Raw genomic sequence first — 24,618 nt, 5'->3', positions numbered from 1 at the left:
GACAAGAATTTGACTAATTTGCCCAATTTAGCTCGTTGATTAGTTTTTGCTCTGGATCGCTTGTCTCATGCAGACGAGATTAGTTTTCTGATATAGAGTGGAAATGACTGGTGTGCTCGTTATTCCCATGTGCAGCAGACTCAATCATTTTTCTGCCTCCCGCTGTCAAATGATGGGCTGATTTATTCTGTCCCATCAACCCAAACATTACACCACGCTGCTTTTTACTTCAGTTTTCGTGTTCTCCTTCGTCCTCTCCTTTTTACCTTCTGTGTTATTTCCTTTGTGTTTACATAAATCTTACACATACACCTGTAGACTTAAAATAACACTGCTTGCTAACCCTCCATCCATCACCTCTCAGCCACCTGAAGCCACTGACAGCACAGTTCGCTTCTCCTTTATGCGCATATCAGAAAATGTCTGCCATTTTGAAGCCTGATAATAATCTGTGCGCTATTTTAAGACCCAAGTGCCATTGGCAGGGGGAGGAGGAGGAGGAGGAGGGGAAGGAGGGTGACGATGAAGGTTGCTGATGTCACTGGTGTTGCCTGGCAACAAATGTGTGTTTCCAGTTGGCAGGGTTTGGCCGCCTCACCAGTGAGTGGTGGCGGGTGGACTTACAGTAGTCTTTTAGGTGTCCATGTTTCTCTGTCTCTTTGTCTTTGTTTCTCAGAGTCTCGCAGACAGACGGCAGATGTCTTTGTACACAGAATGGAATTGTCTTGAAAAAGTGAACAGGACCTCCCCAAAGTCCCTGTCCTGTCAAATAAAGTGTAGAATTGATGGTTTCTCCCCCTGGCCTTTGCCAAATGCAGTGCTGGCACACACTTGTTTTCCACACATCCTCCTCCCGGGCTCAGAGCCTCAGAAGGTGTTTGAATGGCGGTTTTATTGCCCCCTTGAAAACACCTTCCTCTTGCTGAAGAAAAACAGGGGCTAACTCAGTTTATAGATAGTGAGAAACCAGAAACCAGTTCCTCTGGGGGGTTGATTAGAGTTTAATAAACTCTAAAATCTTGATTTAAATCTGAATATATTTTCAAGCTTCTCAGTTTTCAGCTTATTGACGTGCTGGTTGTAACTCTGCCCCTAGTCATGTATGCTTCATAAAGAAATGACTTTCCTACTTTGGTGTGGAGTAACTTCACTGGAATGGCATTCGTCTAAATGTTGACTGTGATTTGGGCCCGTAGCTCGTTTCCAGGTAGTGTCCAATGATGGACCTAAAACTTTGTGTCCATTCAGGTTCATATTCTGTCAAGTTGGGACTGTATTGTTGTGACACTTCCACAGCACAGATTATGTAAACTACATTCATTTTTTGAAATGTATGTGGCATGAATTAGGGACTTGTGGATTGTGTTTTTGATCCATGAGATTAAACTTGCTGGAAACGTTTTATTTTATGTGGGAAAGTGAAATTTAACAGAGTGTAAAGTGTAGTAAAGTGGTATCTCTGGGTCCCCATTAAGTAAATATTTTAGCTTGACATTTGATTTACATTTCAGCCTTATTCCTTTGGTGTATATTTGTTCTTTTAAATGTATAAACTTTTTCCTTCAGCTTATTATGTCACCATAGACTGGTCCCTCAGTTTCTTCTGAAAACAAAACAAAACAAACAAAAAACAGAATACATTTCATTTCCTTTCAATTGTGCATGAGTCATGTCACCCCTTTTGCTCTGTTGCCCACCTTTGCGAGATGCGTGGGAGCTTTGGCTTTGTGCTTCGCATCGTTCGACACCCAGCACCGAAATGCTGCTGTCACTTCTTTTCTCTCATTACATCGCTGCAGAGACAGTAGTGCAGATGCTGTGGCTCCTGTAATTACATCTCCAAGAGCTGAGATGCTACGTTTGTGTTATCTTGTTGTTTACTTGGGGTGGGGGTGGGGGGCTGCTGCTGTCATCATCGCTCTAACCTGGGAATTCGTCTGGTATTCATTCCAAGCCATTGTGGCATTTGTCTGCTGAGGTTTCTTAGGCACAAGACGGGGGTCTTTCATTAGCAAGTTAAGTAGTGAATTTGTATGCATAAACTTGGCTCTGAGCAAATGAGCCGAGCTGTCTGAAAAGTGATAAGGGAGGCAATGTTTTTAGCTGATGGAATGAAATTATTCCCTGAAGAGTCCAAGTTGTAAATGGGAGTGCACATTGTGTGTGTGTGTGTTGTAGTGATTGCTCGTATTGCTTTTGTGTGTATCTTTAGTGGGTGGCATCAACACCTTTTGCACTTGCTGTGGTCTGCTGTGATTCTCCCTGCATTTTACTTTTCTTTCACTTAACTTTTGTTCACTTGTTATTTTTCTTCATTTAAACATTTGGCCCAATCAGAATGGCTTGGCTAACCAACCTTTTGCTTTCTTCTGGTGTCTGGCTTCTCAGCAGACTGTAATTGATGGTCTTAGTCTGAGCTCCTTTAAGTTCCATTGTTTTGCACAGACTCCTAGCTGAACTAATCCCGCAGGTTTGTAATAAGATTTGATTGTCACTCAATCTTGGACCCAAAGTCTCAGATAAAAAGCAAGGAAATAACAATAACATCCTGCATACCTGTTTTAAAGCTAAACATTGTATTGACATTTTTGTAGCATGCAACAAGGATGTTATTTATGACTTACTGAAAATGTTTGCCATGTTTCTCTTACACTTCCAGTTAATGAGGTTGAGGGATTCTTGGTTTTGCCTGAAGCAAACAAAACTGTATAAAAGCAATATCAAAAAAACAAACAAAAACAAACAAACAAACCCCCGTATATTTCACAGTCTGTCTGTCTGTGTCCCTTCTCATTCTCTCATCCTCTTACTCCACACTCTTTTCTTTTCAAATGACCTTGGGTCGAGTATCGTGTTTAGCCCCGGACTTGAGTTACCCCAGCAACCACACATCACCAGGACAACCAGGAGCGCTGCCATACATATGTAGGATGTGCAGAAAGCACCCACTTGGCTATTATAATTGTTACTTGGCTAATAGTTGGCTGATATAATTGTTGTTACCACGTCACACATTAAACACGTCACATTAAGTGCTTGTCGCCTACACAGGAAGTGATATATTGGCTACTGTAGAGTTAGCATCACTGCTGACCTTCCAAGAGCCCAAATGTCTCTCTGACAAGCTAAAGAACTCGATGCCGTTTGTAGCTTTTGTTTGTACTTTTGCATTTGCATTGTTATCCAAGGTGAACATTTGTATGGAAGGCCAATTAGGAGAAGGCTGTATAAACCTGTCGACAGGCAGCAGGTGGAGGCAACACCCTTCACCTGACACCTAATTTAAATGTTTCAATGGAGCAGCCACGTTCAAAAGTGCAAGCCAGCCAGTTAAGTGGCAGCCTACGTACATTTCACACTAATTTATAAATACTGGTATGTAACAAGACTTTTGCTCATAGCTCAGCAAAAGGTGGTAGACATTCACGAGTTAAAGTCTTTATTTGCAAAACTTTGTGGTTGTATTTCTAAACCTGGTCAAGCCAATTTTCACCAAGGGCCAGTATCCCCTTTTGTTCAACACGTCTGTTTTGTGTCTCAGCGTGGAGGCCCTTGTGGAGGCAGTGTAAGGGCAGAGATATGTTGTTTTAGGAGAAGACAATCATTTCTTCTGTTGTAGAAAGAAGTGGAGTGCTGGAGGAGTTGCAGAGAAAAAGAGAGTGCAGGGATCAGAGAGCCGTTGTTGTTTTTCCTGAACATCAGTTCCCACCCTAAGCTACTAGTAATGAGCACGGCTGTTCGATAGCACCTTCTCAGCTGAAAAGGCGCCACCGGATCGCCCATCCTGCTCTTCCAGTGCATCCTCGAACAGCCTTCCCCCCCTCCTCAGCCCATTCATCACACTCAAAATGCCTCTCACTGGCCAAGCTCATCTCCAGCAGGTCGAAGTAAGATTGATTTGTTTGTGTACAGAGGCAAAGAGAGCGAGAGGGAGCAAAAGAAAAGTAAAAGACAGAGGTGGGAGTAGAGGAAGACTGATACCAATGTGTGTGTGTGTATGTGTGTGTGTACCAAGGACTCACACCAACAGTCAGTCAGACAATCAAATAGACAACCACACAGCTCGAGTGTGTGCTGGTGTGTGATGGACTCCACCCCACAGACAATGTTTTCACTCTGCTCTAGTGTTCACTCATCTGTCTCAGCCTGTGCTGTCGGCCTTTCTCACCCAGAATATTTAATGCACAATGTGACCAGAATAGTAGCAGTGAAAATTTTTTCTCGTTCACCTCAAGGAAGTTTTGATCCTTAAATAGACACATTTTGGACAGATCACCCATTTGGATGAGATTTGTCCCTGTGGGAAGATTTTCATGTTTGATACTGTGGAGTCATTTCGGTAGGGAGATTTCACTGTACTGCTGAGGTTGCCACTAGTCATATTTCTACATCAGTAAGGGTATTGTCTGCTTTTTGAAATAATAAAAACATTAAACTCTTCGTCAGCTTGCAGACCCCTGTAGCATGCTGATAAACCTTTCAAAATGCCAGACTGTCAAACTGTTTCCAGGCAAGCGAAATACTTTGGAGATGTTTTAATCAATTCTGTCTCTGTTTTTTCTTAAAGTTATTGGCAAACATCTGAGCCTTTAGAAATGGAGGTATTCAGCATCAGTTCAGCATCTTTTGCGTAAATGTTAGGACAAAAGGTTTTAGTTATGCAAGTAATATCACTGAGATATCTTTGCTTCCTAAAGGTTTGATTTCGTACCTGAACTTTGCACAGCCAGTTCTTCACTGTACTCCCTATATGCTTTGTACGATGTCAAGGTCCAATTATATTGTCTTTTTTCATTTGGGTTTTGAATTTACTCGTTGGGTCTGAACTGCCGCCAGCCAGCCCTGGCTCCTGCTGTAAACAGGAGTTTAAACACTTCACTCACACTGACACGGTTCAGTGGTTGTGTTGAGCCCCATTCGATGGGCAATTCAGTGGAGCTTTTAAAGGACCCTTATGGTGTCCTTCAGGGTCAGGCTGATATATTGGTTTGCCAATTTTGACTCGTTATTCAAAATGCATAAGATCATATCATCTCGGTCTGTGTAGGTCCTGGAGCCATAAGTTTTTTTCACAAAATACTGATTATCAAAACCTTCTGTGAGTCACAAAGTGTTAGCACTGGGCTGGGACCATGAATCTTGTTACCTCAAAAAAGAGGATCTAAAAGTTACAGTATTTGCCCTTTGCTCGAGTTTCATATGTTGGCCATAAATGTTGCGTGAGCGTGATTGGTCAGGGTAGGTCTGTCATCACCCTGTGGTGACCCTGTTCTCTGCCTAGGTGGGTGCGAATAAATGCCCCCCTGCAGTCATAAAAAAATCTTTACTTTCTTAATCATCTGTGCTGAATGCTGTCTCTTGCTGGCAGTGATGGCCTTTGAAACCTGCAGGGAGTGGCTAACCTGCCACTGATGAATGAGCCATTCGTGGTTGCCGGTTCAGAGGCCACTGTGGTTGGGTAATGTGTTGAACTCGAGAACTCTCCTCATCCCTCTCTTCATTTGATAACTTAATCCCCTCCTCAGCTAACAGCCACCTCCTGCCCCTGAGTTCATGTCTTTGAAGCCTGCTGTGCTGAAGTTGGAAGCAGGTCTGCAGCCGTTTGCACTCGTTTGATTGGTATTAGAGGCAAGAGACAGACTAAATCTGTCTTTGACTGACAGTATTTTACATGCATTTAACATGTCTGTCTGAGTCCTTGAGGTCTAACAAAGCACTGTGGTGAGAAACACTAAATGTAAACAGATGCTTTGTTTATAAGGAAACACCACAAGGTACTCTAGATGTAACAGTTTGTCCCTCTCTCTCCCAGTCATTTTGATGGGTAGGTTGTCACTGCAGCCCAGTCTGTCTGTCTGTCTGTAGCTGGCAGGTGTGTAACCCTGGTAAAGTCCTGTGTTGTTATAGCTTTCCCTCAACATTTAATGAGGCGTCAGAGATGACTTCTTGCACATCACTGTTGTATCGACTGAACTGTCATTTGCATAGCTGGCCTGCGAGCTTGAATGTTTGCCCTCTTAGAAGACAAGTCACTTCTGCCAGCAGCACTGCCACTGACTGTGTATTTCAGGAGAATACGTGATAGAAACTGTTTACATCTCCCCCTATACAATACCTGATGTGATTTGGCTGTAGTGCACCTTCATGCATGAATTAGCATATTAAGAGGAACATGCCATGACAACTCAAGAACAATACATGACAGAAATATGATATTTACACCACACATACTCTTTTTTAAGGTAGATGACCTAATTACCCCTATGAACATCTTATGCATTAATATGTTTGTCAGTGAAGAGAAATGGCAACACATAAGCTAATTTAGCTGCCTCTTGTTTGTAAATGTTATTAGTTTCAAAAAGCTGGAGGGCTGATTGTGTCTGCAGTGTAGTCACATGTCTGAGCTAATGTTTAATTGAACAGCCAGTGAAGCTTTCAGTCCAGTCTGCAGACTAATCTTCCCCTTTGTGCAAGCAGCATGAACTCACAGATAGTGGGAAAAAAAAACACAACCAAGCAGGCAGATGTTAATTGAATACGTAGCTGGAAACTGTGGCAATCCTTACACTGAAGGTTATTTTGTGTTGTCACCTGTTGAACCATCAGCTGAGTTAAGTTTAAATCTTTGCTTGGAGAAATGAAAACATGACCGACAGATGGAACCATTTGGCTGCATCTTTATTCTCCTGTACACGCTGAGACAGCGATGAACACCTAGTGACTGAAAAATAGGAGTGTTTCTTCACAGGCAGCATTTTTCAAGTTTCAGTGGAACACAAGAGAGATGCTGATGTTGAGCTGGTCTGCTGCTGTGTGATTTCCGATGTAATCCTGCTTACTGAGCCGGATCGATCCTGTTATTCATTCTCTGGGTGGGCTATGGCAAGCAGGCAAGTCTTTGCTGTAAGTGGAGCACAGTGGGGTGGCGAAGTCAGGGAGAGCCCATAGGAGCTGTCATAGTTTTGTATCGCTGTATGTAGGTTAATGCTGCTCACAGTGCCACACAAGCTCTCTTGATGAGCCCACCATTGAGAGGGTTACATTTGCATCGAGAGCAGAAGCCAGAAAAGCACGAGGCTTGTGTTGAAGTTGTAGTTACATCACAGCTCCAGCACTCTTATGTTATCACTGACACGTTAGGGGTCTCCCACACAGATATGAGTCTTCGCATAACTGTGTTTTTTTTTTCCTGTGTCTTGCTCATCAGAAACCGGCTCAGCCATCACCTCCTCATGTATTGGGCTGGGTAACTCACTAACGCCACCTGCAGGCCAGGCTGGAAAACCTGTTCCAGGCTACAATGGTAAGACGCACAAGTGAATAACCACATCTCAGCTACGGAACACACAAAACACAAAGCAGCCTTTTAATATCTGTTTGCTGTACATGTAATTCTGTATTTCTAAGTCAAATTAGTTACATTTTCCTTTCCCCATCACTGTTTTGATGTACTAAAATTACTTCCCCTCACTCACGGATAGAGACAAAACTTTGGAGCTGCTTGTAATTCCCTGCACAGTATTTAATATCATTGCTCTTCAAGTCTTCCAGCATGCGATACGCCACCTCTGAATATGAATTGGGTGCTCTTTCCACTAGTCACAGTGATCGATGATGACATGCGGGAGGTGAAGCCAAGAACCCTGGGAAATATTGTGGTGAGGTAAGCTGAGTGGTTATGTTCACGGTCTTGTGAGCAGCTTAGTCATCGCCTTGACTTCACTCTCTCGCTCGCACATGCACGCATATTAAATGTTGACACAAAAGTGTTTTCCGTGTCCTAATTAAATTTAAACGGAAACATTTTAGTCATTAATCTTAATAATTCTCTGTTGGGATTGCTTGTATCAGAAACTGTGGAACATCACTCCTGTCTGTTTCCAGGGATGGAGATGAAACGTGTCTGTGTTTACGTAAGAGATCTGTCTGTGCAGTGTGTACTTAATCACAGGCTGCAGCAGGTCTTCGTGCTGTTTTATCTTCCAGCCTGGTACCTGTCTGTTATCAGCTTCAATTCCAGTTCCTTGTTCTTTGTAACCGTTGGTATTGACTCAGTGCCAAACAAGGGGCATTTCCAAGGAATTCACAAGTACAGTGTTTCCAGGGATGACAACAGGTAGAGATGGAAGCAGATGGGAAAGGCTCCGTGACTGTACTTCCTTCTAGTAGCAAGGAAGTCTGTGCCAGCTCCGTTGTTTGATCAAAAGCTTTATATGCACAGCTTCGTGAACTTATACTCAGTATTCACACACAGTGTTGTTACATGTTGTACGTGGGAAGCTCACTTTATTGTCTACTTTTCGGTTTGAATATTCTGCTTTGAGTGAAATTAATCTATGCAGAGGCATGTTTAGGGTTCAGACTTGGGAAATGGGATCAGCTCGGTCAAGATCGGGGGGATTACTGCTGGTCTCTGGAAAAACAAAGATTGAGTGACCGAGCTCTCCTGTCTGCTCTGTGTCAGGCGAGGTGAAGTCAAGCTGTTATCCATCATCACATGTCATCATGGCTTTAACCTGTAAAATCTCATAGATTGGCCTTAATGCTCATTGAATTTAAAAATACAGAAATCTGAAAAGACTTAATGTTGCTTAATGTAATTTTTTTTAGAAGTCTTAATCATTTCTTTGTACTTTTATGACTGACAGAAAGGGTTATAGAGAGAGACTGGATTGGAACCAATCTAATCTTTACATACTTGTTCCTTCAGGCTACCTTTACCACCTGGTGCCGCGTTGTCATTGTGGCAGAACAACGATCTGTTCAAGAAGCTCTACTTCACCAAGTTCCCAGTAAGATGTCATCATTTCACCACATTCTGAGGTTTATTGGACGTGAAATAAGTTGCACAGCTGTCTGATCTTGTAAAAGAATAACCAGAGAAAAACTAATTTCTCTAAAGGCAATTGTATTTGTCTGAAGCAATTTTCCTTCGATGATACTGGTTAAATAATGCAGGGTTGCAGATCAGGGTAGAGGTTTGTGGTAAAATGTGGCCCTCTAGTGTTGAAATGTTTCATTACAGAGGCACCTTTTTTTCCTTTTGCAGCCACCAGAAAGGTTGAAAGGAAGAAATTTAAATTTCTGAGAAAACCACAAATGACATCTAATAAAACGTTTACACTGAAGACCTCATAAATTCTAACGTAGCAGAATTCTCTGTGGTTAACGCCATGTAACATAAGATGATCATCTCTCTCTCTCTGCTCCAGGGTTACTATGACACCATGGACGCAGGCTTTGTGGATGACGAGGGTTTCCTTTACATCATGTCCCGTTCTGATGATGTCATCAACGTGGCCGGCCATAGGCTGTCTGCTGGAGCGTTGGAGGAGGTAGGACGACAACTAGAGAGGTTTTCCCTACTCTTTGTGATGTAATCATCATGCGTGTATGTGTGTGTGTGTGTGTTTTGCAGTCGGTGCTGCAGCACCCTGCAGTGGGGGACTGTGCCGTGGTGGGTCTAGAGGACGCTCTGAAGGGTGTTGTTCCCTTGGCCCTGTGTGTACTCAAAAATGGTGAGGCATGACTGATGTATAGTGCAGCATTGGCTGAAGTTGTTTCCCACTGGGTATCAGTGGTTTGTCACACACACACTTTCCATTTTTTTGGTCATGAAGTCAGATAAGTTACCCACAAAATTCAATTCCAGGTGGCGTTAAAACTAAATGTGCTTGCTTGTATCACATGCTGCATCTCTCAGGTGTGCAGAAAAATGAAGAGGAGATCATAAATGAGATGGTGAAGCTTGTGAGAGACACCATTGGACCAGTGGCTGCCTTCAGGAAAGTGCTTTTTGTCCAGGGTTTGCCCAAGACTCGCTCTGGCAAGATCCCTCGCTCCTCTTTGGCCAACCTAGTCAACGGAAAGCCTTACAAGGTATGACACGGCAAACTTAAGCACTGCAGTTGCTCATGGGAACTACTGTATGTGCCTTTTTGCCCCCCATGCAAAGATTTACAGCCGCTCAGGAAATGGTAAAGCTCATTTTGCATGTTTGTGTATCAGCAGACCCTGTACTCATTAAATAGAAGTGAGGTCTCGTTTGGGATTTCATCTGTTTATAGATACTGACTCAGGTTTCTGCTGATTAGGTACTAAAGGACTCAAAGGAGAAGACAGTACTCTTTAATATGGTACTTCTGCCTACAGATGTAAATGCAAGCTTTCCATGGATTTGGCCTTAAAGTCCTACCACAAAGTCATCTAAATGCAACATCGTTTTTCGGCCTTATGCATTGCATAGTCATCGTGTAACCATAACTGACTTTGCTCGTCGTTCAGTCATTGCTTTAACTGGCAGGTTGCACTTCGGTAATTCTTGTTTGTTCTGTTTTTAAATGAGCGTTACTTTGCCACTTGAATTACAAAACAGCTTGTTATTTTTCCCCCCACAGATCACCCCAACCATCGAGGACCCAGGAGTGTTCAAAGACATCGAGAGGCAGGTCGAAAAAGCCCTGAGAGCTCGTGGAGGCTGAACTCACCTGTTGGACGGCAAACAAAACTGAGGTTGGATCACGAGCAGCTCTTCCATCACTGTGAAGTAGAAGTACATGAACAACAAGTCTTTTTTTCTAAGTCAAAATGGACACTAACTTTGGAGTTTTAGCTTCTGATTTTATATGAACTGTGCCAAAACCATGAAGCAGGGTTACCTCCATTCCATTGGCAATAGTGAAATTAACAAGTTGTTTGTATGTAATCTGAATAATAAAAAAAAACAACATGAAAACGTATTGAACTGTTCATTAATAATTAATGAACAAAGGCAAATGCAGTCACTGAGCCATAAATATTTTTAATTATGAATGCAAAAAACAATGAAGACAAGAAACAACTCAGTCACTGACAGTAGTTTTTTTTATTGACAATGAAAATTTGCTTGCTCACCACTTAATTTTGACCAAAGTACAAGAATAAATAAAAAAAAAAAAAAAAAAAAAAAAAGGACACAAAATAAAATGATTCATTGTTCGTGCAAATTGAAGATGTAAAAACAAATGAAAACTGTAAGACTTGTTTGAGTCGTCCGTCAGAAATAACTAAAAGACAGAAAACAGGGCCGTACGATAGGCTGCCCTGCAAACTCTGACAGAAACGAAGAGTTAACGGTTACACCAATGTAAGTCACAGCAAGCAACAGGTTTTTGTTATTAAAAGTCACCTCACTTCGACATGGTCATATACACTCTACACACACTATGAGCTAAAGCAGTCTGTCTTTCAGTTATTTCCTCTGTCCTGTCGCTGTGGTTCCTGACGGGTTGGGGGAGAAGGCCAGCTCGGCTGAGTGTGTAGTCGTCCTTTGTTTTAATGTATCGCCCGACAAAACATACAGAACAACAAGTGACAGGTTCTGCGTCCTGCTTTTTTTAAATTTCTTCTTTTTTTTCTCCGTTCTTTGTTCTCTGAGGAGAAGTTTTTGTGCAACTTCAGAGAGCAACGGCGTCCCCTTGTTTCGTCCTTGGCTTCCGGATAGTCCGTTGAGTTGATGCGGTTGTGTCAAAGTGCTTGTCATGTCGTCCCAGTGCGTTGACGTGTCCTCTTAAAATGCTCCAGTTATGACAGCGAGTCCGTAAGAATGGATAGCGAAGTTTGTTGGTGCCAGAAATGGGGCTCAGAGTGGTTTCTGTGCACCACTAGAGGGCAGGTTTTCACACAACATCCAGACTCTTCTTCTCTCTGGTGCAACACAGGTTCATCATCATCATCAGCACAATGAAAAAATAAAACGATATGTACAAAATGATCTAGAGGGCCTGGGTAATATGGAGACGGTTTAAAGAGCAGCATATATTAATCTATGGTCCACTAAATGAGGTGGCAGGGACTTTTTTTTTCTTTTTTTGCACAAACTCTGAATATCTTTTTATACATAGATGTGTGTGTATATATTAAAAAAATGGCATATTTATGTACAGGTAACCTACACATCTCCTGTAGAAGAAATACACAGTACGTTATGCTTCGACAAGTTACTGTACATGTAAAAGGTAGAAATGGTGACAAATGATGGGTGGCCTGCAGGACAGTTTAGCACCGGCACCTGGTGCCCACATTATGGGGTCGTGGATTAGGATCGGGGAAGGGGGGCGTCAGAGAGGAGAGCAGGGCTTCTTGGCAGTGCGTGTCGTCAGAATAGTTTGTTCCTCGGCAGGTTGGCTCATCCGGCGGCTCCCCCGGTTGATCTCCATTCAGAACTGTACCTGAAGGGAAACAGAACCAGTAGTTTGTTAATGAGGCACTGTGTGAATTCACGTTGGGAGGTTCAGCAGCTTAAGGCTAAGACAGCGATACTGGAAGTAGTTACACAGAATCGTTGTTCGGTTTCTTGTGCACAGCCCTTTGCTCTCACTGAGCTTTGCACTCTTTGTCTCTCTTTGCTGCGTGGAAGTGCTAAAAAAACAAGATGATGGATGCATCAAAAACAGCCTGCAGCATGGGATGACAGAAAATTCTTTGTAAACACTAATAGTTATGAAGGTGTAACTCACACACTTCTCCCCACCGAATCAACCCCCTCCGCTCTGCTTTTACTTGCCCTTATGTCTCCCCTTAGCTGTTGTTTTATTTATTTCCCTAACACTCCCTTCTTATATGACAACCCTGCAGTCACAGCATTTTATCATTATTACCTGTCTGCTGTGACTCAGCACTTATTACATTCTGGAGGCTTGCAGTGATACTGGTCATGGTGCTAAATTTTTCTTCACCTTTCATACTCACTGTAGCTGCCAGGTGCCTGAACCCGATCAGTGTACTGATGGATCAGCAGCCTACCTGCTGTCACATCTGTGAGTATACAAGAGGTGTGAACAATTCTCATTACAGAAAATGGTGTTCGATTTGAGGATTATACTACAAACCATTTAGCACTTTGACATTTTTGGCCACTTGAGTTGTTTGTAGGTCTTCATGAGTACAGAATGACCTGTGATGATTTGTATCCATACAAAACCTCTCGTTTACTGCTTACTAAACCGTAAACTGTGTCTGTGACGTCGGCCGCAGTGCCCAAGGAAGTCACTTTGCACTGTTTCATGCTCAACAATACATCCAAAGCAGAATTCAGTGTTCACTCTGCAACTCGCTTTTGCATCTGGTTCAGTACAGGTACAGAGAGACAGCGCCGTCATACAGTGTAGCAAATTAAAAACAAATACTTGAGAAATCACGCTTGTTCTCCGCACCTGGCTGCACAAAGTGAAAAGTAGGCCAATGTTTGCTTTGTAATCTGTGAAGTGTGGAAACATCTCACAAGGCCTATTTTTAGGAGCCTTGAACAGTCATAATCACGCACTAACGAGCTTTGTTACCTAATCTCTGTGTAAGGTGCTGAACTCCTTTGTTTGAAGCAGACAATGAGTGACTCATCTATTTTTGGATGGTCATTAAAGGGAAGAATTCGGTGTGAGACCGCAGATCGCTGCTGGCCCCGCTGTCACCTTATCACAGCTACCTCGCAAACACACCGCAGAGGCTGGCCAAGCCGACAGAGGCGCGACACCAACACGCTTATCGTGGGAAACAACTGGCCCCCTCCTCTTCCATCCAGTATCTGTTTTAAGTACCTCTGAAGAAAGCTGTGTATTTGACAGAGCGAGAATCTGTGTTGTGTTACATACAGCGTACAGTTTAAGGTCCCTCTCTTCCTCCTCTCAGCAGGAGTAGGTTCTCACCGTGGAGCTGTCCAGCCGCTGCACTGCAGAGGGTCCGACTGTAGGGGGAGACAGTGAGACAGAAGGAGCTTTTAAGTCTGCATGTGAAAGCCTCTTCTTAATCAAATGGACGCAGAGTGTAAAGGAAACTTTCCTCCACTTGGTCACACTTGGTCAAGTGCCACAAGATCAGACGTCCTAACGGTATGAGTGAGATCACAGGCAAAACAATTTCCTCACACAACAGTGTTAAGTTGTCCCTCAGAGGGAGAAGCCACGCACTCAAAGGAACTTTTAATTTTGAGTGGATTAACACCAGTAACAAGATTTGAGTGTATTGTGGACATGACAGACCAGGGAGTACAGAGGAACACAGGAAGGCTGTTTCAGTGTTACTGGAACAACTCGTTAGAGGAGAACACTGGCCAGTGCAGACGGATAATTGACGGTCTTGTATCACAACTTGTTTTTTGGGGGGGTAGGAGGGCATAAGGTAAAGGCAGTTGCTGATACACTCTGCATCCTTTTAAAGGATAATTTCCAGGTCATCACAACGTGGATTTTGAGCTTCACTGTTCATTCCTTTAGAAACAAAAGTTGAGTTAATTTAAGGATTATTTACCTTCATGGTGCTTTTGTCTTTGTCAGCAGATGTAGTTTGAGTGGGTAAGTGGACCTTGAGTTAATATTATTTTGTCAAGTTGGATGTTATTTTAGTAGTTCTGGCCATCGTTTCAAATAAACTAATAACTTTGTACTTTAACAAGTTAATTGTTAAGATCTGGGAATGTGGCATCAACGCTAGAAAGAAGTAAACAAACAAAAAAAAAAGGGCAAAACATTCGGTCAGATGATCACATGGGCTTTAACTTAATCTCCCAGTTAGCCCAACTGTAACACTGCTATTCAAACTGTCTGGTATGAACATCCATTAAAGTTAACAGAGCAACTTCCACTTATGGTAATTGAACAGATAGGGATTTCTGCCAACATTTTGACTCGCTTTCAGTTTTATCTCTAAATGAAGTGGTTTGGATAATCTGGCTTAATTGTTTACATCCTGTCAGCCTTTGTTGAAGCAATGTCACTGTGCTCGCAGATCTCAACAATCAGACCGAGTACATAGTTATTAGAACAAATTGAAATGGACGTAACTACAAACCCTATAAGTTGTAATAACCCAGAATTAACCTTTAATGAAAGTCTACATCAGCCAGTGTCCTCTTTTAACAGCAGAGGGGTGAGGAATGACACAAACTGTCAGTTTGAGTTGAGACATCCAAGACGTATTGTTACCTATGTAAACCTCCTGATTCAGGCCAACTTACATAGCACCGCTCAGCCACCTTTAGTTTGCTGCTTTATTACTGTAACTTCAAGGGTTAAACCAGCAAGCATGGGTCCTAATCCATAACTTGATCCCCCAGCTTTTTAGCACCAGGGTGACTAGACTATTTTGCATCTCTGCAAAACAACACCCTTGGAGTTGGATATCGTAGAGACTCGAGAGTAGCAGAAAGATAGTGTGATAGAGAGAGAGAGACCACAAAGAGAAGGAGAGATACAGCAGGACAGTGGTTGGCAGAGACCATGTGAAGAGGAGGGAGTATATGTAGAGTAATAATACACGCAGGGCCAACAAGCCCAGGACCTTCAGAGGGGCATAGCTGACCTTGAAACCAATCCAAATACATGTCGTCAGGACTGTCATCCAGCGCCTCATAGAGGACTGCAGAGCAGCCGTCAGGGAGAACAAGAGACATAGTCACAACACAGCAAGGAGCAGCAACTCCTCAGGTGTGTCGCTTTGATCTACCAGTGCCACAGGTGGCCCTTTGCAGACATGTCATGTACTGTACAAAATAAGACCAGTCCTTACTGAGATTACAGTGTGACACACGGGTGAGTGGAGGTGTCTCATGTGAGCTGAGGTACAGAGATGGCTGCTTACCCTCGGGGGGCAGCCTTCGGGAGTGACCAGACGTCGCGGTGAGACGGAATCCAGCAGGGAGCGTTTCTGCCGATCCGGGCATCATACTTATACCGTGAACGTCTCGAGGCGGGAACTGCCTCCTCCACGACGGACCTCGGAAGCCTTTGTCATCACACTGAAGGACGGAAGAGCGTCATTCACGTTTTTACATGCAAGTGGTAAATATTTTGTCAGTCACCTTCAGATGCTGTTAGCTTACACAAATTGATAAGAACATGTTGAAGAAAGCTAAGTTACTGATGTGTTGGCGTTCATGTGGCACTACTTCAGGGTGAAACCATCAATCTAAAGGCACATTAGTTTGTAAGGAAATGAAATCAAAAAAGAAGCAAATCTCTTCCTCGCATGGTTTGAACACTTTTCAGTGTGCAGACTTGTGTTGTTGACTGTAACTGTGAGAAGGTTTACTGTGTCTGTGTTCAAAACCTTCATGCGGCTAATTTTGGAATCCTGTGAAATCTGGTTGTTGTGTTGTGAGGGAGAAGCTACGTTCTGAGCAACATTTTACAACTATAAGACTGACTGGACACGAATGACCTCTAGTCATGAATAGACAGATAATAGATTACACTTCCTGTGCATGATTTAAACATCTTTGAACTTTATCTTCCAGGTTGTATATTTTGTTTAATCATCCTGGAAATATCAGTTAGGTTGGTCGAAGTGTAATTGTTGCCCTGAGCGAAGTACCAGGCTTTGTCTATGTGGGAGGTCACTTTATCCGGGTAACAATCCAGCTCACCTCATCCAGTCTCCTGTCGGTGCCCAGCGCCAGCAGATTATTGTACTCTCGCTCCAGGATCTGACGTGCCTGAGGACAAAAAAAAATAAAAGCACATTCTGATTTGCACAAGGCCGGCTATTTTTAGCAGAATGGTAACAGAGGCAGCTGACACATTACGTTATTCACGCCGCATAGCCATTTTACCTGATTATAGATAGGATGAGCAGTGGAAATTCACGGGGCAACCTGCCAGAGTGACAGTTGGCAGATCTGCATGTTCTGATTTAGATTCGACCAGCTTTTTGAAGGCTGATACCAACATACCTCATACTTTTGGACTGAAGCTGAGGACAGATGATATTTCTGCCCATATTCAGCACCTTTATAGTTGGCTTTACAGTGCCAAAAAAAAAGGCCTTAAAAAGATTAAAATGTTCCTCTCACAGTGAGGTGTTTCCATATCCAGTGTGGAAAAGCTATGAGGTGACCTTCAGATTCAGTGCAGACACGGCTGACGTATCTTGATATTTGGTACGTTAACATTGGCCTGACCTTAGCTTAAACCTTAGTTTTTTTCGTGTCGGAGTTGCAAAGGGAAGTCTTGCTTGATGAAAGTGTTGGTGTAACTGGAGCACCTGAGTGTTTTGGTTGGGGATCTGGAGGAGCAGCGCCAGACTGCTGTAGTCGAAGTTGTCGTCCAAAGCGACCAGAGCTCCATGTACACCGCTCTCCAGCAGGATGTTGGCGTAGTCCCTCAGGCCTATGCTCTGCACCCAGCGGATGACTCGCTCGTTACTCCACACCAGTACGTCTGCACGCACGCACATACACACACACACACACACTCTTTTTACTCATTTGTAGCATCAATTTTTTTTTGTTTCTATTTCACTGATGTTGATTGGCACACTTGCCTCGCATTTCATGCTGGCTCTGCTCCCTGCGTCTCTCCAGTTCCTTCCTGTCATAGTTGAGCTTCTTCAGACACATGATTCCATACTGTAAACTCGTTCTGGTGTGAGAGAGTCACACGTATACACACTCATGTGTTGGAAAAAAAACTTTTTGCGCATCAATTTTCTTGACAAAAAAGCCTAAAACATCCATAATAGGAAGGAAGATTAGCCGTGACTGTTCATGAAATACTACAGCTTGCAGGTAAAGTATCAAAAAATCCAAATTACCATCACCAATTGTCTAAAAATGTAAATACAAATTACACAGAAGATCATTTTGTCTGACGTCCACGGTTGATTTGCGTAGCTGACGGTCCCCATGAGGCAGCTACGCTGAGTCCAGTACACCAACATGTTTTCCCCAGGGTGGTCAAATCATGAGCCGCCCTGCTCTGCTTCTGATTGGCTAGTGTTTGTTGCCTTTGTTTGTTAGGCGTGCGGAGTAAGACTGGTTAGGATAAGAGTGTCAGTGGCAGAGAAGAGTGGGCCATGCATTTGCCATACTGGGTTTGGGGGGGGTGGGGGAAGGGGGAATCACCTGTCCAGTACCTGTGGAAGCTGTCCACCATTTTCAGGTGCACCCTCAGGTCCTTCTTGGTGAGGTGGTCCAGCATGCGCGCATCCACCAGGCACTCCATGAAGTAGCTGCGGTACTGAGGTAGTCCTAGACTGGGCAGCCACTCGTTCCCTATCCACTCATGGTTCATGTCACCATAAGCTAGAGTCTGATAAAAGATAAAAGTGGGTGCACAACCTCAGAAAAGAGAGCTCTTTTGGTGGATGCATTTTCACATTGATTGTAAAACATAATCCTTTAATGGACAGAAACAGCAGCAGCGGCAGGGTTTCCTCTTACCTGTGCCCAGCTCCCCTCTTCAGACTGTGACTTCTGATTGAAAACCCAGGAAAAAAAAGAGCATATGAGAGAAAATCAAGACCCACTCTCAGCTCGCTGCTCAATAACAGCTGCACTAAAAATGTCCCGTAAATGAAACCGGCAGGTAATGCTAAACCATACCGATGCAGATAATTTAAGCAGCACCTGCTATGCATGATGTGCATCAAAAATAGATCCTGCGAAAAACTGTTTTTTTGTTATCCATAGCTGAGTCTGGCTGTAGTGCTCCTACATCTCAGATTAAACCAATCCAGCAAACGAACGAAGCGAAACTAACTCAAGCAGCTTTAACGACGTGGTAAAAGGCTTAATGCTGAGTCTGTTCTAAAAGGCATGTGAATTTGTCTCCAGAGAGATTTTGTTTTTTGCCCTCACGTAAAAAGTTTGCTAATGGGTTTAAAATGCTGTCCTTCTTTAGGATCTGCTTTGAGCTTTGTGATTCCTATTTTTTTTTTTTTAATTTGGAAATATGATAAGATGTGAGCAGTAGCTTCAGGGTAATGGCTTAGAATAAGGTGTAACTGCCTTTTATATGGCGGCGAGAGCCGTCCTGTAAACATGACAAGATTAACTTGATTTTTCATTGCTTTTGGAGTTACAATCCAGTTTTTCATTTTAATAACAGCTCATTGGTTCAGCTTGAAACAGTCTGACAATGAGTTCAAAGCTCAATGATCTCTAAAAGATGCTATTTAACCTCTGAATCGCTGATGTGCAAGCGTGAAGAGGCAAAAACGCAACTTTAGTGGTGGAGGATGAGTGGTGAGTTTTGTGTGGTGTTCTGGTCACAGTAGCACAGCAATAAACAGTTTTAACTGTTCGCTCAGCCACCATCAGGAGCTAAAGGCTTCAGTCTCAACATACAGTATGAACTGACGGAGGCTCCTCCAGCTAAAATCCTGTTTTACATTAGTGTTTGGAAGAGGTTCAAAGATCAGGGAAGGAGTTAAATGACGCATGCCTTCTCCATCAGTCACCACCCAGATCCTCCACTCTTACAACCACACACTCACACACACACCTGACTGACAGAGAACGGAAAGGGCGACGGTGAAGGACACACAGGGACTGACCGTTTTGGAAGGGGCTGCCATGGTCTCCATCTCCTCATGGGTCACCCACACGTTGCCTGACGGCTACAGGGGGCAGAGCCCAAGAGACAGAGCAGCAGCAGTGGGGGTGGTAGTAGAGGTCCAGTAGGAGGGGCAAGCAGTGTTAAAGAAGAAGAGCAGCACCACTGTAAGCCAATAGTGTTATAGCATCACAGTCAGATCATGAACTGGCCCCCAAACCCGCCACGGGTCAAAGGGCATATGCAGAGGACAAAAACACAACACAGTACAACACAGGACATCCCAGTACAGTACATATGACACAAATACACAGCCGTCATGCACGACAAGACCAAATAAATTAGTACCATAACCACCAGCAGACACATAAACCCCCCTGATGCCTTCAAAAGCACTAGTTGGTCAGTTTAAACAGCACAAGCAGCGGTCCCCAACCTCTTTCTGCCGCGGACCGGTTTAATATCAGACCGTATTTTATTTTACGAAGCGAATTTTACAGCAAAATAAAACGATAAGACCGCCATAAAAACTGAGGTATTTATTAAATATAACAATAAACGTGAATCCAATGTGTACTCGCAACTTCATTAGCAGCGTCTTCGTAACATCGCGCCAACAACACAACATTAGCAACATCCTCTCTGCCCTCAACGCTCTCTGGTCGCTATGGTAACGTTTAAACATGCCTTCAAAATAAGATACACCGCAAAAACAAAAAAAAAAGTGCGTGAAAAATACAACTCACCATAACGCGGAATCAGTGAGCCTCTTTGTTTGTAACGAGGCGGTCTCATCTAGAGTGCTTCCTCTTTCCAGAGACGCTTGTTTTTTACTCATTTTGCTAGCTTGTGGGTTTATTTTTAGCGGTAGCATATCACGTGACCGAGACAAGCGTCTTGACATGCGTCAAGTATGAGTCATAGACGGATGTAACTGAGAGAATCCGGTCATTTTTCAAAATAAAACATCGTTCAGATTCAGATAATCAATAAAACGGAAATAATGTTATAAAGTTACTTATTCTTTCTGTGCGACCCGGTACCAAATGACCCACGGAACGGTACCGGGCCGCGGCTGTAGGCTCGCTGTGAGGACAAACCTCACACGGCTCCGTCAACGGGCCGCCCCGCCGCTGCACGTTAGAGTGAAGATCCTGTGGTAATGGCGGAGGTAAAACGACACATTCTTTCCCGTCTCTCAATTTTCTGCTCAATATACACGTCTCACCACATTTGCAAGGTCAATTAACCCCCTGTCTTACGTGCGCGGGAGGTATGACGTGTGACGGCAGGCAGAGGGCCTGGTGATTGGACGTGTTGGGTTGCATGCGCAGCAATGAAAGTTTCATGAGGTGTGGAAGTGGAGCTAAGAGGCGGATGGGAGGGTGACGTAACGGGGGGATAAACGAGTACTACGAGTGTTATTGTTTACAACAGGACAGGAGACACATGAAGTGCACAAGACTACTGCATGCTTAGATAGCACTGAGGCTAAATGCACTAACCTTAATGAATATTCTCGGCTAAGTTTACATAAGAATGCACGGCTTCTCGTGTCTGTGTAATATATGCTCTGCATTGTTAGTTCTTGCTCTGCAGCGTGAACAGTCTCTATCATTAAGGAACAGCAGAGTCCATGGAGGCTGTATGCAATTACCGCGACAAGCGGGGGCTATGAAAGCGACTGGCGTGGAATAACTGGACAGATAAATCACACGACACGCCGGGGCAACGTTTTACAAAGCGTCACTGCCTCCCGCTGGAATATCCTCTCACCTCCAACACTGTGCCGCTTAAACATCTGCGAGATACAAATAGCAGACAGTTGCGTCCTCAACGGCATCACGCGTCAGCCCCGTCTGGAGGCGACGTGGATGTTAGCAGAGAGGAACTTCAGCCATGCAAACCTTCATCAGAGCTGCTCTGGAGGCTTTTTAAGCAGTGATTCTGACTACAGGTCAGCAGCAGGTGCTGTTCCTTTCAGCTAACTGATCTGCCTTGGCAAACTTTCATTTTTGTTGAAGGGGAATAATTCTACATATTTTGCTTTCTTGTCAGAGTTGGGTGAGAAGATTGGTGCCTTCCACGCCTCTCCAATATGAAGATGGAGACCAGCAGCCTCTTAGCTTAGCAACTGCCGTTTTCACACTGCAGCTTTAATTAGTGAGATTTTAGGGTGTTGGCAGGCTGTGCTTTATGACATTTTTGTACAGTGACATATTTTCTTGCCAGGACTGCAGTCTCCCCCAGTTTCCGTCTTTATGGTCTTTATGTTAAGCTAAGCTAACAGGCTGCAGGCAGGATACTCCAGCATCATGTCAAACAGACATTTCTTCTAATTTTCAGCAAGAAAGGGAATATGCACGATTCCCAAAATGTTTTAAAAGGTCAAATTGTTATCCTAGTTCCTCTTTCCGTTTAAACTTTCTAATTACCAATTCCTCCTGATAAGCTCCGCCTCTGATAAAAGTTTGTATACCCAAAACTCCAGTCTGCGTCAACGTTCCCATACTTTCTGTGCAACTCACGGTTCTAGAGGTGGGTGGGGCGGAGGGGCTGGTGAGGGAGACCATTTCCTGGATGGCCAGGCGAAGCTTGAGCCGGTGCAGAGGGTTACTGATACCGATCTCCCTCTGGATCTCGGTGTCAGACAGGGCCGACATGATGGCGCCACTCTTCACGTTGGCGCGGCATGCTGCCACGTACCAGGCCGGCATTCCCAACCACAGCTGTACCACACGGAGAGGAGAGGGGGGGGGGAGACGAAGCCTCAGACATTAACAACATCAGTTGGAACAATCTGGTTTTAACCCTAAAATATGAATTCATGCCTTTTTTTAAAAAAACAGTATAATGTAATGCATTTTTGTCACCATCCAGCGTTTCTGCAGAAAAAAACAATACAGCAGCTGTGGCAGCAGCTCAGTCATTATCAGCAAACATCAGGCCCAATAATCCCATCTGACTATCAGCAACAGGAACACTGTGGTGTGGGGGTGCTGCCCATATGAATTAGCTGGAGGCTGTAGGTCACCCGCTGAACATTGGGGGGCAGTAGTGTTTCTATCTTTTGGCTTCTCTACTGTATATTCCAATGTGTTCAGTCAGCCCAAAGGACCTGAGGTCACTCATAATGGATCAACAACATGCAGTACAGCAATATTAAAAAAATACATCTTCTGTATACTGAATTGGGGGGTGGGAGACTTGAAAGAAGTAAAGTTACCTCCAGCCAGGCTACGACTGTGGGACCGTCCCATTGGGCGAAAGGTAAACCCTTTCTCCTGGCTTCCTCCAACAGCTCGTGTCTGCCAGGGCGGGAACAGAGGAGACCTGGTATGAACACGTGTGCTTGTATGTCATAATAAACACACATTTTCTCACTGTAGTACATCAGCACACCCTCTTAAACTCTCTCACATCCTCACAAATCCCTGCATTAACAGTGTGTGTGTGTGTGTGTGTGTGTGTGTGTGCACAGGACTGTGGGTATATAGCAACATGAAAGGAGAGCACTCATACACTTTATCTCCCAGTTCAGCCTGAACACTCGGAGTGTTGAAAAGTGTTTTATCATTCATCTCTGAGCTGCCAGAGCTCACAACTGTAGCTACACACACACACACACACACACACACTTTATATTACTGAATTTATGAGGACATCCACTCACCGCTGTGCCTTTTTTTCTAATCTTACACTTACTGCTAGTAGAGAGTCGGATCAGCCCTGTATGTTAGATTTTAATGACGTTAAGTTCTGGTATGATAGCGCCGCCACATGGTCATTTTGACACGCTTCTCATTAAATCTTCACCAAGTCAGGCTCTTTTTTTTTTTCTTTCACCTTGAAACAGTCGATAAAATAATCTCACGTTCAACAGCTGTTCTAAGGGATGTCCTTCACATACTCCTAAACAGGACTGCTTTTTCTATGGACTGTCTGTGTGTTTCAATGCAGAATGGAAATTTATGTTGATATTTGATTAAAATCACTGATTTAGAGGATTGTACATCCTTGGTGGAGATACTGTATGTGCCCTCTGAGTGCAGATCCAACACAGGCGGAAGGCGCCGTGATGCAGCACCTGCTCAGTGAAGCTGGACGTTTCAATGCTAATCTAAGCACAACTGTCCAACTCGTCCCACTTCAGCGTTTCAGTTTATTCTGCTGAGAGAGATTTTCCCCTCGCTGAGACTTTCAGCGGTGCAGTGTTTGAATCGTGCAGCGTTGTGTCTTTCAAAAGAGGCAACTCGCCGTCACATTTTCCGGCCTGCCGTATGTGTTTCGTACGCTAAGAGGACTGAGTGGTGTTTGGTTTTGCCTCACTTCGATGCAGATTTACTAAGCGCAATGTAACCACCAAGAGCAGTGAATAGACGCTCTTGGCCCGTTGTGCTCACAGATGTTTGTACTGCGCCGAATCCTCCCACACTCGGCGAGACACCGAGAACACATAAACAGCCTAAAAGTGGCGGACAAACGGGGGGACGGACCGAGGAACACACTCCAACCCACACCCACACTCCAAACAGTGCAGTTCTTTATTCTATTTAGTGAACACATTTCAAAACAAAAACTCAACAGCACATTCCCTGAGCATGTTGTCAAAGATCTTGACAAATGGAAAGAGTGGGCTTGGTAATAAACATGATGCATGATGCGCTGTCAGCGTTGAAGGCCTCAGTACAGTGAAAGGGCACTTTCATACATGGCACACAGAAGCCTACAGAGACAGAGGAAATGTGTTCATCCACACACAACCAGAAACATTCGCTGTCTTATCTATCCAGCACGTGGGGAGATAAGCCCCTGTTTTATGTTCAGGTCAGGTCTAATGCATGGAGAAATACATCCACTGAACATAGCTGGGGAAAGGGAAGTAAGGAAACAGTTATGACAAATCATACAAACAAAAAGAACATTTGACTTTCCCATAACCAGACAGTGCAGCTGGTTATTTCACACAAATAGATAGAGACACATATAAGGAGAGGAAGACATTCCGGGTATAACAATTGGGCCCCAGCTTTAGCGGCGGCACATTCTCTGTCCAGCCGTGGATGCAGCTGCCATTGAACTGTAAAAAGGGGGGAAGAAACGTCTTCAGATGATAAATGGAAAAAAGAAAGAAAGAAGGCAATGGCCTTGTTAACAGCCATGAAGGATAGAGAGATAAATAGATAGATAAGAGACGTCAGCTTTGGCACTGGTCTTTTCGGGAGAGGACGGATGGGCGGACAGACGGGAGAGATGGCAAGACAGGGCAATACGGCTGAGACAATGGTCATACCCAGGAGGTCAGTTATAC

The 24,618-nt window shown here is 43.9% G+C and overlaps 2 protein-coding genes across 13 annotated transcripts in view; one reads left to right on the top strand and one right to left on the bottom strand.

The window, feature by feature from the left end:
• Window positions 1-10,738, top strand: part of acss3 (acyl-CoA synthetase short chain family member 3) — a 30,476-nt gene extending 19,738 nt beyond the window's left edge. For all 3 annotated transcript variants that reach the window (XM_046378376.1, XM_046378377.1, XM_046378379.1), the window contains exons 10-16: window positions 7,211-7,306; window positions 7,603-7,666; window positions 8,714-8,795; window positions 9,216-9,338; window positions 9,422-9,521; window positions 9,707-9,882; window positions 10,401-10,738. In XM_046378376.1, coding sequence (XP_046234332.1) covers window positions 7,211-7,306; window positions 7,603-7,666; window positions 8,714-8,795; window positions 9,216-9,338; window positions 9,422-9,521; window positions 9,707-9,882; window positions 10,401-10,484 — 725 coding nt within the window. In that variant the 3' untranslated portion in view covers window positions 10,485-10,738. The remainder of the gene's footprint in view (window positions 1-7,210; window positions 7,307-7,602; window positions 7,667-8,713; window positions 8,796-9,215; window positions 9,339-9,421; window positions 9,522-9,706; window positions 9,883-10,400) is intronic.
• Window positions 10,739-10,905: 167 nt separating this feature from the next.
• The window catches only part of ppfia2 (PTPRF interacting protein alpha 2), a 133,450-nt gene continuing 119,737 nt past the window's right edge, over window positions 10,906-24,618 (bottom strand). For 2 of the 10 annotated variants that reach the window (XM_046378373.1, XM_046378374.1), the window contains 12 exons: window positions 22,534-22,615; window positions 21,836-22,036; window positions 19,309-19,371; window positions 18,194-18,226; window positions 17,887-18,062; window positions 17,296-17,393; window positions 17,017-17,192; window positions 16,400-16,468; window positions 15,616-15,772; window positions 15,337-15,393; window positions 13,632-13,723; window positions 10,907-12,212 (listed from right to left, as the gene is read on the bottom strand). In XM_046378373.1, the coding sequence (XP_046234329.1) occupies window positions 13,665-13,723; window positions 15,337-15,393; window positions 15,616-15,772; window positions 16,400-16,468; window positions 17,017-17,192; window positions 17,296-17,393; window positions 17,887-18,062; window positions 18,194-18,226; window positions 19,309-19,371; window positions 21,836-22,036; window positions 22,534-22,615 (1,171 nt within the window). In that variant the 3' untranslated portion in view covers window positions 10,907-12,212; window positions 13,632-13,664. Of the gene's footprint in view, window positions 12,213-13,631; window positions 13,724-15,336; window positions 15,394-15,615; window positions 15,773-16,399; window positions 16,469-17,016; window positions 17,193-17,295; window positions 17,394-17,875; window positions 18,063-18,193; window positions 18,227-19,308; window positions 19,372-21,835; window positions 22,037-22,533; window positions 22,616-24,618 lie in introns of those variants that run through there. The other 8 variants (XR_006842135.1, XR_006842136.1, XM_046378369.1 and 5 more) reach the window with 8 other exon arrangements.

Source organism: Scatophagus argus, chromosome 22 (genome assembly GCF_020382885.2).
Source record: "Scatophagus argus isolate fScaArg1 chromosome 22, fScaArg1.pri, whole genome shotgun sequence".
Taxonomy (NCBI): Eukaryota; Metazoa; Chordata; class Actinopteri; family Scatophagidae; genus Scatophagus; species Scatophagus argus.
Note: the sequence above shows the minus strand (reverse complement) of the source record. Positions and strands in the feature narration are given on the sequence as shown.